This window comes from Trichechus manatus, unplaced genomic scaffold (genome assembly GCF_000243295.1).
Source record: "Trichechus manatus latirostris isolate Lorelei unplaced genomic scaffold, TriManLat1.0 scaffold00083, whole genome shotgun sequence".
NCBI classification, from domain to species: Eukaryota; Metazoa; Chordata; class Mammalia; order Sirenia; family Trichechidae; genus Trichechus; species Trichechus manatus.
Window position 1 is genome coordinate 2,501,700 of NW_004444019.1, and position 13,279 is coordinate 2,514,978.

Here is a 13,279-nt window from a genome sequence, read left to right on the forward strand (position 1 = left end):
GTCATCACAACCCTTGGGTTACAAAGTTCTAAGTTACTAAGTTTCTTAGAAATGCTTAGAGCACACATCCCTATTGTTTATGGTGAAACTATTCCTGAAAAGCATATTAAGCCCTTTTTTCCATATTTAGTATTCAATACTATTGCCTATTTAGTATTCTCATTAGCAGTGCTGAGCAATCCCTAAGGGAGACTTCCAGTATGAGCTACAGATTAAGTTTTAACACTTTTAGAGATAACTTTCTAACCCTCAGGAGGAAGCCATAATCCTTTGTCCCTTGAGAAGGCTCTTCTAATGATTACTTTACTTAGGACTTGCCAATTGCTTTATTAGTATTATTATTTTAATATTACTTCAATAAACAGTTCTATGGTTAATGTCATCATTTCCCTCAGCACAGTTTCCTGCATTGTGAACCCATTACTGACTTCCTTATTATTCCACATATAACTGTCTCCTCCTTTCAGTTGAAAGGTCTCTTTGAGTGAGAAAGTGAGCCCATTTACTTAAATTTTTATATTATTTTGAGGATATAGCATAGTGTTCTCACATGATATATGTTCAATATATGTTAAAGCAGTATGTCAAATTTACCCTGAAGAGGAACAATACTGCTGACTTTTTTATGCATTCAAGTCTGCATGTGGACCCATCCTCTTTTCCCTAATTTGAATGTCAGAACAGTGTGTGTCCATGTATTTCCGTGACAAGTTTTCCAAGAACTTTGTCAGGGTGAGCGCCCAAAGGATGGGTTTTGACTGACATAAAATATCAATAACCTGAGTTCAAATATGAATAAATACCAAAAGTAAGAAAATACCTACTTAAAAAAAATAATTATTATGTATTTGTCTAAAAATTGCACTTTTGCTTCTTACTTCCTATGTAGAGACAAGGAGCCCTGGTGGTGTAGTGGTTAAGAGTTTGGCTGCTAACCAAAAGGTTGGCAGTTTGAATCCACCAGGCGCTCCTTGAAAACCCTATGGGGCAGTTCTACCATACCCTACAGGGTCCCTATGAGTTGGAGTCGACTTGACAGTAACAGGTTAGGTTTGTTTGGTTTGTATGCAGAGACAATAAACTTTAAAGTAATTAATAAGATGAATCATGGCATCTTGAACACAATAAGTGTTTAGCAAATATTTGTTAACAATACTGATGACTTTATGTCTTAAAAAAATAAACACTAGAACTACAGACGAACACTAAGTCAAATGGTCTATTTTGCTATCCTGTGTCTTGCTTTTTGGTTTATTTTGAAGATGACATTTAAAAACTAGATATTGCAAATAGACAATAATCCTGTAGAACTTGCAGTACATTTTCACTTTTTTCTCATGCAGAAAATAGTTTCTCCTCTTTTTTTTTTAAATTTTGTTTAATGCAAGTAGTTTCTACACTACAGAAGGATCTATGTTTTAATTTAAAGAATAAAATTAACATTTTTATTGACTGCTATCATTTGCAAAACACAGTAAGCATAAGCCATTGACAGCCATCAGTTAATGTATGGATCAATCTTGCTTGGTGGAACTCATTTACTGAAGAAGAAATGAGCAGTGCTGATCAAATTACAAAGAGGGCGATCATTTGTCTTGAACTTTTTAGCACGTCTGGGATATTCAATAAATTGTGTTCTGTCACTAAAGTTCTATTACAGAGCATTTGAATTTCAGAATAATGTAAGGACTTTAATGTTGTTTTGACTCACTTTTTCAATTGACTCTGTTAAAAAGAATAATCCACACTAATTATCTTGTCAGAGAGTGTCACAGCTCTAAATATTAAGAAAAACCTGAGAGTTCAGGTCTTTAATATTATCTACTAAAAACGAATTCTCAGAAATAAAGAAAAAAGTAGTGTTCCTCACCCTACCAGCAGGGGATGTTCACTTCCCATGTTACTGTTCGTTATCAAACAAAGAATAGTTGTATTAATATTAATGTTCTCTAATCCCAAAAACATGCAGCTGAGTTAAATTTTTATATGACAATATAATCAGTGAAAGTCTAAAATAGCTTAAATAAAAAGAAATGTGAAAGAATGTGGCATCTATCTGAAATTTAGGAGATAAGTTTTGGTTGCCATAAATAGACTTAATATGGAAAGAATTGCTACAAATTATTTAGGTGAAAGGCTTACTGGTTTGTATTAAGTTTTTTGTTGCTTCAAGTTATAATCGGATACCCAATGCTAGCATATTCCCAATTGTTAGAAATATTTTAATGTCTTTTAACATTGATTGCATGTGGTACTGTATCAGCTGTATAATTAGAGTATATACGTAAAGACAATGCATAATTATCAATCTTATAAATCCTAATGGAAAATCTGACTGTCAAACTAGTGTCTTACAAACAATTCTGTGATGGCCTCTATCAGTCATTCAAGATGAGATACCTGAGAAGTCCAGCTAGAATAAAGAAATCAGATTTTTAAAATACACATTAAATTACATGATTAAAAAATCTATTTTCCTTATTAAAGATAGCAATATAATATTTATAACATAAATGTATGAAATTAATAATATGCATTTATTAATATTCCATTTATATATATTTCCTTAATAAATATATTTCAGGATGAACTCCTTTTATCCTTAAAACAATCACAACAATCATGACCAAAATCAACACATATGTATTGTGTTTAGTGCTCTTAGGAACACTATAATGGCCAGCATCATCTCTACCCTTTAGGGTGGACAGAGAATGTGATAATTGAAGCAACTTTTTGGCTTTTCTAATTACTTAGTTTATTTAGTTTACAATAAATTTAGCATTGTGGCTTACCCCGCTATGAGTTGTGGACTCTTTTAGCCATGCTGTTTTTATGCTCATCTAAATGGTACATGCACATTTAATCTTTAGCCCTAATGAGAATTAATGTCCTTGTTTTCTAATCCTAGCTGCTTTGCTGTTTAAGCCTCTCTCAGTTTCTGTATCTTTCTGGGAATGACATCCTTTATAAAGAACTTATAGTACCAATGAAGTTTGACATTTCACCATGAATTTGATTTGTACTGTTTTTATATTTCATTTACTTTGGGTATTAGTTCGGGGAAAGAGAAATGGAATCTAAAAAGCATTTTTTTCACATATCTTACTCATTTGCCATACCTATTTTCAAAAGATATTTGTCATTCCATAATTTTATTTCAGTAAATCTAATTTGATTCTAATATTTCTATAATTCAAAGCCTTTGAAAATTTTCTTTGATATTCATATATACCAACAAAATATTGTTTTTATTCCAATTAATAATTTACTTGCTATTTTCAAGGGTATATCTTTAGGAATATCTAGTTGAAATGCTTATTTACGACTGTAACATTGATAAGTATGGCATTTAATTTTAAATTACTTTTTAAATAACCTAAATTTCCTTTATCTTTACTCTTTTTAGAATGTAATAGTGCATAAACAAAAGTACTGTTCTTATCTTTTGGTTGCTTTTTCCTATACATGTTCTCTTACTATAATAAGTTTTTAAGTTTTATTTTAGTTTTTAAGGACTTGAGAGACTGGTTATAACAAAATCCAGTAGAAATTAATTCAGTAAATGTCTTACTAAAATATAGATATATTACATTTATAGCATTCATTCTATTTAGTAGATTTGTGGTTTTATTAAACTATATCAATTATTTAAAAATGTTTACATTTTCTACATATACTAATGTGTTTGTCTTCCAGAACTGATTTTTTTTTTTAATTAAAAGAATACAAGTGTTAAGTGATTCATATTTCAAGTATACAAGAAAATACAACAGGGAATTAACTACTTAAAAAGAATATTAGGGACATTTGATAGTGAATTATTTGTGTTTAATAAAAACACATGTCTGTAAAATGAGCATTTACTTTACAAGTTATTTAGCTACCTGGGAGTTCTTTGATATCTCTTCAATAGAGAAGAGCATCACAGGTTATTGACCATTTTTTCTGTTCAATTCCTTAACCACATCCTGACATTCCTGCTTCTAACTTTTTTTTTCTGATTTTCCAGCTCTGAGGAGTCTCCAGCTCCATCCTTACTTGTGCATGTTCCATAGGCACTGATCAGGCCTCACTTTCCCTTGAAGTCTGATTCCTCTATTTTCTACTGCATCATCTGACTGTATCCCCTCTCTAATTAGTTAGCCTTAATCTGCATTAAGAACTAGTCCACCTATGAATAATATTTATAAACGTACATTTGAAGTTCATGACAGCCTGGTCTAGTCAATGGTTGTTCTCTTACTATATTCATGTGCTGTGGTCAGGTTTAATAAAGGATTGTGGTCAAATCTATCTTTTAATAGAGATATTTCTACCAAGGGGAAGTTTATTTTAATGTTAATGGAGTTCAGACCAGCTTGGATTTGCCAAGGAAGCAGATTCATCCTCCTTGGACACGCAGTCCTCTGAGCCCAACCCTGGAAGTAGTGCAATGTCCCTGGGCAACACACAGGTTCTGCCAAGACTCTGACAACATAAAGTAATTCCTCCACTGCATCCTCCTTCTAAATGCATTAAGACATTCAAGGACAATACATTAAGTCACCTGCACCTGAGCATGGATCAATTTATAAGAATGCTTTTCTCTGAAAGGAATGGCTGAGGTTGTATGTGATGCGTGTGAGGGTACCTTAAAACTGAGGTGCTTGGCGTGATTAAAAATGACTGACCCAAATCTGAATCAAAGCTCCATTTTTCTTGAATTAAACTTTAGTTTGTCTTAAGTCCTCTTTTCTGCCTTTCTAAAATTAGAGTCTGTGATTTAGAGTCTAGTGATTTCTTGTAAAACTTTAAGCATCCTCAGCAAACAATGGAGGAGGCAAGACTATGGTTTATGAAGAAATGTTTGTCAAGAAATATTTATCCAGATGGGAGAATGTTTGTGCAGCATGCACCAGGAAAAATGCACGTGTAGATAATTTGGAAAATCGCTTACTAGATTGCCTCCAAGAAGTCTATGTTAGCCTACCTTAAAAATTTTAACTTACTATTGTCTTGTAACTATACCTCACCCCAAGCCCCCATGATTGTGGTCACATACTCCCTTCCCCACATTTCTGTATTAAAAGCTTGCCTCTCTCTCAGAATGTTGGAACACTTTGTAATCTCACATTGCACTGTATTTGTTCAGCCTGGCTGTTTCTATTCCCCAAATAAATCTCTTTGCTTTTATTTTCAACAGTATGTAAGTTCTGTTCAGTGTTACAACAGATGTATGAGCAAGAAGCAGAAGGAGAATGCTAAGAAAAGTGTAGCATGTAAAGAGAAAAAAGAGGAGGACCGAAAATTAACTTCAGTGACCTTATGTATTTCTGAATACATATATATGTGTGTATATATATATCATTAATTGTTTTTTCATTACTAAGCAATGATCACAACAATGACAATCTTTACCTCAAATCTTGGTATGTATAAACAGGTTGAGCCAAAGCCAGGTTCATTTTCTATGCATATTCCTTGAGTACATGAATTGGGAATGCACTCATCAAGTTCTCTCTCACAGTGATGTCCTGACCATCCTGTTAAACAAAATAACAAAGCTGCTATTCCATTGTATAATAAAAATAACAAAGAAAATAATAATAGCTTATATTTTTGGCTTTTATTATTTGCTATAATGATGTTAAATGTTTTATATAAATTACCTCAGTTTCTCTTCATAAGTGTTCTATCAGTTAGCTCCTATTACTATCTGCATTTAATAGATGAGAAAATTAATTCAGAGAAGACAAATAATTTTCCCTGATATCACAGTTATGTGGAAATGGAATCTAGTAATGTAAAAACAGAAAGTTTAGGTTTTTACACATAGTGGCATTCTACATTGCACATGCAAATGTCTTTACATAGCTTACCTTGGAATACATACATTGAAGGTAATAGAATAAACACACTCCATAATTCTAATGAAATATGAATCTTAAATTAGAAGGAAAGAAACCTCTATAGATTTGTAGATATCCATTGTTTTCTTGTAATACTTGTAGTACTTTATACTTAGTATTTCTTAAGCTGTCATGCATACAACATCTTATGTTTATGTTCAGCTGACCATTGGCTATAAGAATTCTCCTTAAACAATACAATCTAATTTTCCACACCAAAATATTCTTTATATGTATGTGTGTTTGTGTATGGTATATTCCGTTTGCCTTTTATCAACATTTCATTATTTTCATCACCAGCCTACTGCCAACATTGCTAAGCTCTCCACAAGTTAATATCTCAGTTACGATTTATTATGTATATATTTTGGAACACTTTTGCAAATCATTGGTTCTATTCTATAAGCAACTATTTATAATGGATCTTAATATATTTAAGAGCTTGTTAACTGCAGTATAATATTAACATTGTCTATAGAGACAATATGTACTTAAAGGCAGCTGTCACCACTCACTGATTAACAATACCTACTATGATTAAAACTTTTTAAACCATTCTTTGTTTTTCTATGTACGATCCAACAGCATTAAACTGAACTCTAGTTATGAAGAAAGTCAAAGTCTTATTCTGGCCCCTACTTGGCATGTATTTCTCATTGCTCTTTCCTAATAAATTACAAAAGAACAATTAAATAAGTATTTTGGGTTAGAAATTATTTAATGCAACATTGAATTATAAAAAGAAAGATGAGCCCCATGAAGTGTAAAAGATGTGGCAGAATATTCATAAGTAGGTTGATTACTTTTATTAACTACTTGTCCAAGAATCTTTCCACTTTGCAATGCTCTTTCATGTGCTGAAGTGATTCTGTAGGGATAGCTACTATGGAGACTAGAAAAGGTGATGATACACAAAAGAATAGTATTTGGCAGGGCTTATAAAAAGCTACTACTACCAGTCACTTAAAGAGTGGAATCTCATGAATATATTGTTGAAAATAAAAGCATATTCCATAAAATACTTATATTCTGATAACTATTCTTATAAAAATTAAGTACATACAGTATTTAATAACATTGTTTAGATAAGCATACATATATAATAAAACTCTAAGGATCATCAAGGGAGTGTTTAAGACAAAATGTAAAATAGTCATCACAGGGTATTAAAATGCTCAGGAGGGATATAGAGGAGGCTAGAATTATTGTTACTATTCTATTCCTAGAAACAAATTGTGGGTACATAAATGTTCATTACATCACTTCTTACATAATAAAAATGCATTGTATATTCTTTTGATTGAATGAAATGTTTCATAATATACTTTATACAATTAAAATAATAAATGTAGTTTTCCACTTGTTATAATACTATAAAGGACACTACAAAGCTTTAAATCATAGGATGGAAAACAATAAACTAGGATAGAAAATAAGTTAGTCTGTGTTCAACAAAGGAAAAACAAATTATTCTAGGTATTTAAGCAAAAATAAAGCCTTACTAACAGGGAATTAGTTAAAAGTTACTGGAAAAAAAGAACTGTGGGAGAAACTCCAAGAACTACAGACAGGACTCTGAGATGAGCTCCCTAAACCATGAGGAGGAAGTTAAGAAACGTAAAAGTCATCATTAGGATTATTGAGATCAAGAACCCATTGTGCTAATCCAGGGTTCAGGGAGTTGCCACTACAGCTACAGCAGCTTCTTGTCCTCACATTGATGGTAGTGAGTGAACCCTTGAGTGCAGAGTCTGGCTGCCACTCCTGCTGGTTCTGCCCTTTAATAAATACAAAGCCAGTGACCAGAGAGTGAAAACCTGCTGTAGAAAATGCCTATCTCCATGGTCTTTTTTACCAGATGAAACTACTAAGACAGCCAGAAATGGCACCCGTCAGATCCTCCAGATGCCATGTTACGGGTAGAGTCCAATTCATATGCACAATCATATCTTCAAGGGAGACTAGAAAGTATAGTTTTAAATTTTCTTGCTTCTGTAGTACAAGGACAATAGATAAGAATAGATGCTGAGCACCGATAAATAATATCCATCAAAAATAAATAAATATATAAATAAGATAAATGTCCTTGTGCTGGTGTTGGCAAGGAGATGGTAAAAATACGAGAACAGAATATGAAGGCACAAGCCAGCCAAATGAAAATCCAGTGGGTGAGATGGGAGAGGGGGGAGTCCAGAAGTAGAGATAATGCAAAATATACTATCCTTTGGTTCCCCTGTAGCTTTGATGCCCATTTAATGAGGTAACAAAATGTTCAGAAAATACTGTTCAATAATTTAAAGCAAGAAACCAAAAGTTCTCATTAGCAATTCAGAAAAAGTGACCAAATCATTGTAGTATTAAATTAGTATTACCAGTATATTATCTGATACTTAAGAGAAAAGAAATAAATGCTTGCAGAATAAATGATGCCAAATGATGTGGATGTAATATAAAGAAATCTTTAGATGGCACACTGTAATGAAAATAAGAAAAAATGGAAGTAATTTTCTAGTCAGTGAACAAAGCAAAATCTTGACACTGGCCACTGTTAATACCAGCTTTCTATGCTATAACATAGCTGTTTTAATAGTTTCAGTTTCTCAGTGAAAACAGATCACTATTTCAAAGATTTATATATCTTGCTTTCTTTTCATTTTCTCTCTCAGCTCCCTAAGATTTGCATCTAATTTGAGAAAAATAAAATAAAATTACTCCTCCACCAGAAATAACTCTGTTTTAATAGTTACTTTATTATCTAGGGATTGGATAGTGTAAATTAAAATTATTTTCTTAGTCTAACTCTAGTATATGTACAACTATTGACTTTGACATCTAAATTTTCATGAAAACATTGCAGTATACATTCTTTGATATTTGATATTAAAGATTATTATACTTCTCATGGGTCTTGATCAAAAAGAAAGATCATTTTGCATCTTTTCTGTCCTAAATACAATAGTTCCATCCCTGACTTAATAATTGTGAGCACTTGTGGCAGATATTATGTGTTGTTCTCTGTTCCCTTGCCCAAAGGACAATGCAGCATTTCTGCTTCAAAATGAATAATGCTATTTTAAGAGCAAAATGTGTATCTTCAGTTTACATTATCACCTACAAAAACCTTATTGCACCACTCCTGAGTATAAAAGATATCTGGGCACAGTGATTGCCCCAGGGACTGAGAACCAATCTGGGTGAAACTTTCACATTTGCAATGCAGACATTGTTCTTCACTTTCAATTTGCTCATAAGGGGGGTCTTAGTTATCTAGTGCTGCTAACAGAAATACCACAAGTGGATGGCTTTAACAAACAGAAATTTATTTTCTCTTAGTTTAGGAGCCTGTTGTGTTGTCAGGGTCGTCGAGTTGGTTCCCATTCATAACGACCCTATGTACAACAGAATGAAACACTGCCCGGTTCTGTGCCATCCTCATGATTGTTGTTATGCTTGAGCCCATTGTTGCAGCCACTGTGTCCATCCATATCCTTGAAGGGCTTCCTCTTTTGTGCGTTCCTCTAGTCTACCAAGCATGATGTCCTTTCTCAGGGACTGGTGCCTCCTGATAAAAAGTCCATAGTATGCAAGATGAAGTCTCACCATCCTTGCTTCTAAGGAGCATTCTGGCTGTACTTCTAAGAGAGATTTGTTCGTTCTTCTGGCAGTCCATAGTATATTCAATATTCTTCACCAATACCATAATTCAAAGGCATCAATTCTTCTTCGGTCTTTCTTATCCGTTGTCCAACCTTCACATTCGTATGGGGCGATTGAAAACACTATGGCTTGGGTCAGGCACACCTAAGTCCTTAAAGTGACAGCTTTGCTTTTTAACACTTTATAGAGGTCTTTTGCAGCAGATTTGCCCGGTGCAATGTGTCGTTTGATTTCTTGACTGCTGCTTCCATGGGAGTTGATTGTGGACCCAAGTAAAATGAAATCCTTGGTAACTTCACTCTTTTGTCCATTCATCATGATGCTGCTTACTGGTCCAGTCGTGAGGATTTTTGTTTTCTTCATGTTGAGGTGTAATCTATACTAGATGTCCAAATTCAGAGCGGAGACTCTAGGGGAAGGCTTTCTCTCTCTGTCGGCTCTGGAGGAAGGTCCTTGTCTCTTCAGCTTCTGCTTCCTGGTTCCTTGGAGATCTTCACGTGTCTTGGCATCTATCTTAACTCACCTCCGTTTGCCTGTTTAATCTCTATTACATCTGTCTTAGTCATCTAGTGCTGCTATAACAGAAATACCACAAGTGGATGGCTTTAACAAAGAGAAATTTATTTTCCACAGGCCAGTAGGCTAGAAATCCAAATTCAGGGCATCATCTCCAGGGGAAGGCTTTCTCTCTCTGTCGGCTCTGAAGGAAGGTCTTTCTCATCAATCTTCCTCTGGTCAAGGAGCTTCTCAGCACAAGAACCTCGGGTCCAAAGGATGCACTCTGCTCCTGGTGTTGCATTCTTGGTGGTATGAGGTTCCCCACTCCCTGCTTGCTACCTTTCGTTTTAACTCTTGTAAGATAAAAGGTGGTGCAGGGTGCACCCCAGAGAAACTCTTTTTACATTAGATCAGGGAAATGACCTTAGTAAGGGTGTTACAATCCCACCGTAATCCTCTTTAACATAAAATTACGATCACAAAATGGAGGACAACCACATGATACTGGGAATCATGGCCCAGCAAAATTGATCCACATATTTTTAGGGGAACATAATTCAATCCATGACATTATCTCAAAAAATATTGATTTAAGACAAACCCTATACCATCCTGTATCATTAGCATAACAAAGACAACCCATACCCAAATGGGATTATAACCGCAGGCATAGTGGTTAGGATTTACAACACATATTTTTGAGGAACACAATTTAATCCATAACGTTCCACCATTTGGCCCCAAAATTCATGTCCCTGCCACATGCAAAACACGTTCACCCCATCACATGATCCCAAAAGTCTTAAATCAATTCCAACTTCAAAATCTCATCTTCTGAATCATCAAAATCAAATGTGGGTGAAACTTTAGACGTATCCCATCCTGGGACAAAATTTCTCTTCATCTCTAAACCTGTGAAATCTAGACTACAAGGTATCTGTTTCCAGAGTACGATGGTGGTTCAGGTACAACGTAGATATTTCCACTACAAATGGGAGAAACTGGAGAGAAAGAAGGGATAACGGGCACCAAAAAATTCCAAAACCAGCAGAACAAATTACATTAGCTCTCAAGGCTTGAAAATAATCCTCTGTTCCTTCAGACCATCTGGGCAATGGTGCTGCCCTCCAGATTCTGGATTCTGGGTGGAGGCCCCTAGGTCCTGAGCTTCAGCTCCACCTTCAGGCCCACTGGGACCACAACTCTACTTCCTCAGCTTTTGGCAACCCCATTTTCCTAGTCCATCTGAATGGCAACTACCACCTTGGCCCCAGCAGGCCCTGTTCTTCTGTCCCTTGGGCATGGCAGCCCTACCCCCTCGCCTTTGGGCAGCAGTCCCATCCCCCTGGCACAACTTAACCACAGCCCCATACTCCAGAACTGAGATGGTAGAAATCTGTTTCATTTAAACCTGGGAGGTTGTAGCCCCACCCTTTGAAACACAGCAGGCCTTGGTTTCACCCTTTGAGACCCCAGGGACCATGCCTCCACTTTTGAGACCGAGGCAGCTCTGCATCCTCTGCTCCTTCCAAAAGCTCTGCTTATCTTGGAGTTGCTTCAGGGATGCTCCTTTTCTTTTCTTGGCGGACAACAGATATAAATCCATTGTCCTGTTCCCTGCATGTATAATTCCAAGAGGCAGACAGAATTCTTTCCTGTCTTTCTTTCTCTGTTCCCTTCAGTCTAAGCTGATAGGTTTTCTTCTGTGGTAATTGCTTAGATACATCAATCACAGGCTTAATCTCTTTAATAAAAGACTGTGTACCTACAGCCTTGGTGAAAACTCTAGGACACATGTCCTTCATTTGTACAACAGAATTTTCCAAATCTGTAAGTTTTGTATTCTATTTTGCTCAGTTCATTTTTAAGTCCATCTCTTTCCTCTTGCATTTTGCTGAAAGTGGCAAGGACAAACCACATAGCCCATTTAAGATCTTGCTTAGAAATCTTCTCAGCCAGATATCCAAATTCATCACTTACAAGTTCTACCTTCTACTAAACATATGAACATAATTCAGACAAGTTCTCTGCCACTGCATAAAAAGCATCCCCTTTCCTCCATTGTCCAATCATATGTTCATCATGTTCTTTTAAAGCCATACCAGGAGTACACTTAACTTTCAAATTTCTACCAACATTCTTTTGCTCTTGTCATTAGTATTCTCTAAGAAGATAGAGAATTTCTATATAGCGCTCCTCACTTCCTTCTGAATGCTCACCAGAATTGCCTTTGACGTTCATAATTCTACCAACAGTCTCTTCAAGGCAATCTGGGCTTTTACGATTAGGCACCTTAAAACTCTTCCAGCCTCCACCCATTGTTGTTGTTGTTAGGTGCCATCAAGTCAGCTCCAACTCATGTGACCTCATGTGCAACAAAACAAAACATTACCCAATCCTGTGTCAGCCTCACAATCATAGCTATGTTTCAGTCAATTGTTGCAGCTACTAAGTCAGTCCATCTCATTCAGGGTCTTCTTCTTTTTCCTTCACCCTCTAATCTACCAAGCATGATGACTCTGTCTAGGGACTGGACCTTCTTTACAACATGTCCAAAGTATAAGGAGCTTTCTGGCTATACTTCTTGCAAGACAGATTTGTTCAGTCTTCTGGCACTCCACGGTATGTTCAATATTCTTCTCCAGCACCATAATTCAAAGGCATCAATTCTGTTTTGGTCTTCCTTATTCATTGTTCAGCTCTTGCATGCCTATGAGCTGACCGAAAATACCATGGGTTGGGTCAGGGGCACTTTAGTTCTCAAATTGAAATCTTTGATTTTTAACACTTTAAAGAGGTCTATTGCAGCAGATTTGCTCAATGTAATGTGTCACATGATTTTTTTTTTTTTAATTGTGTCTTAAGTGAAAGTTTACAGCTCAAGTTAGTTTCTCATACAAAAATTTATACACATTGTTATGTGACCCTAGTTACTATCCCTATAATGTGACAGCACACTCTTCCTTTCCATCCTGGATTCCCCATGCCCATTGAACCAGATCCTATCTCTTTCTGCCTTCTCGTCTTAACTCAAGACAGGACCTGCCCATTTAGTCTCATGTATCTACTTGAACTAAGAAGCACATTCCTCGTGAGTATCATTTTATGTCTTATAGTCCATTCTAATCTTTGTCTGAAGAGCTGGCTTTGGGAATGGTTTTAGTTCTGGGTTAACAAAGAGTCTGAGGGCCATGTGTTCTGGGGTTCCTCCAGTCTCAGTCAGACCATTAAGT

General features: G+C 35.5%; 1 protein-coding gene across 1 annotated transcript in view; it reads right to left on the bottom strand.

Annotated features, from left to right (window-relative positions):
• The window catches only part of EYS (eyes shut homolog), a 1,981,143-nt gene that overhangs the window by 950,079 nt on the left and 1,017,785 nt on the right, over positions 1–13,279 (bottom strand). The window contains 1 exon segment of the mRNA XM_012556965.2: positions 5,401–5,525. Within this exon segment, the coding sequence (XP_012412419.2) occupies positions 5,401–5,525 (125 nt within the window).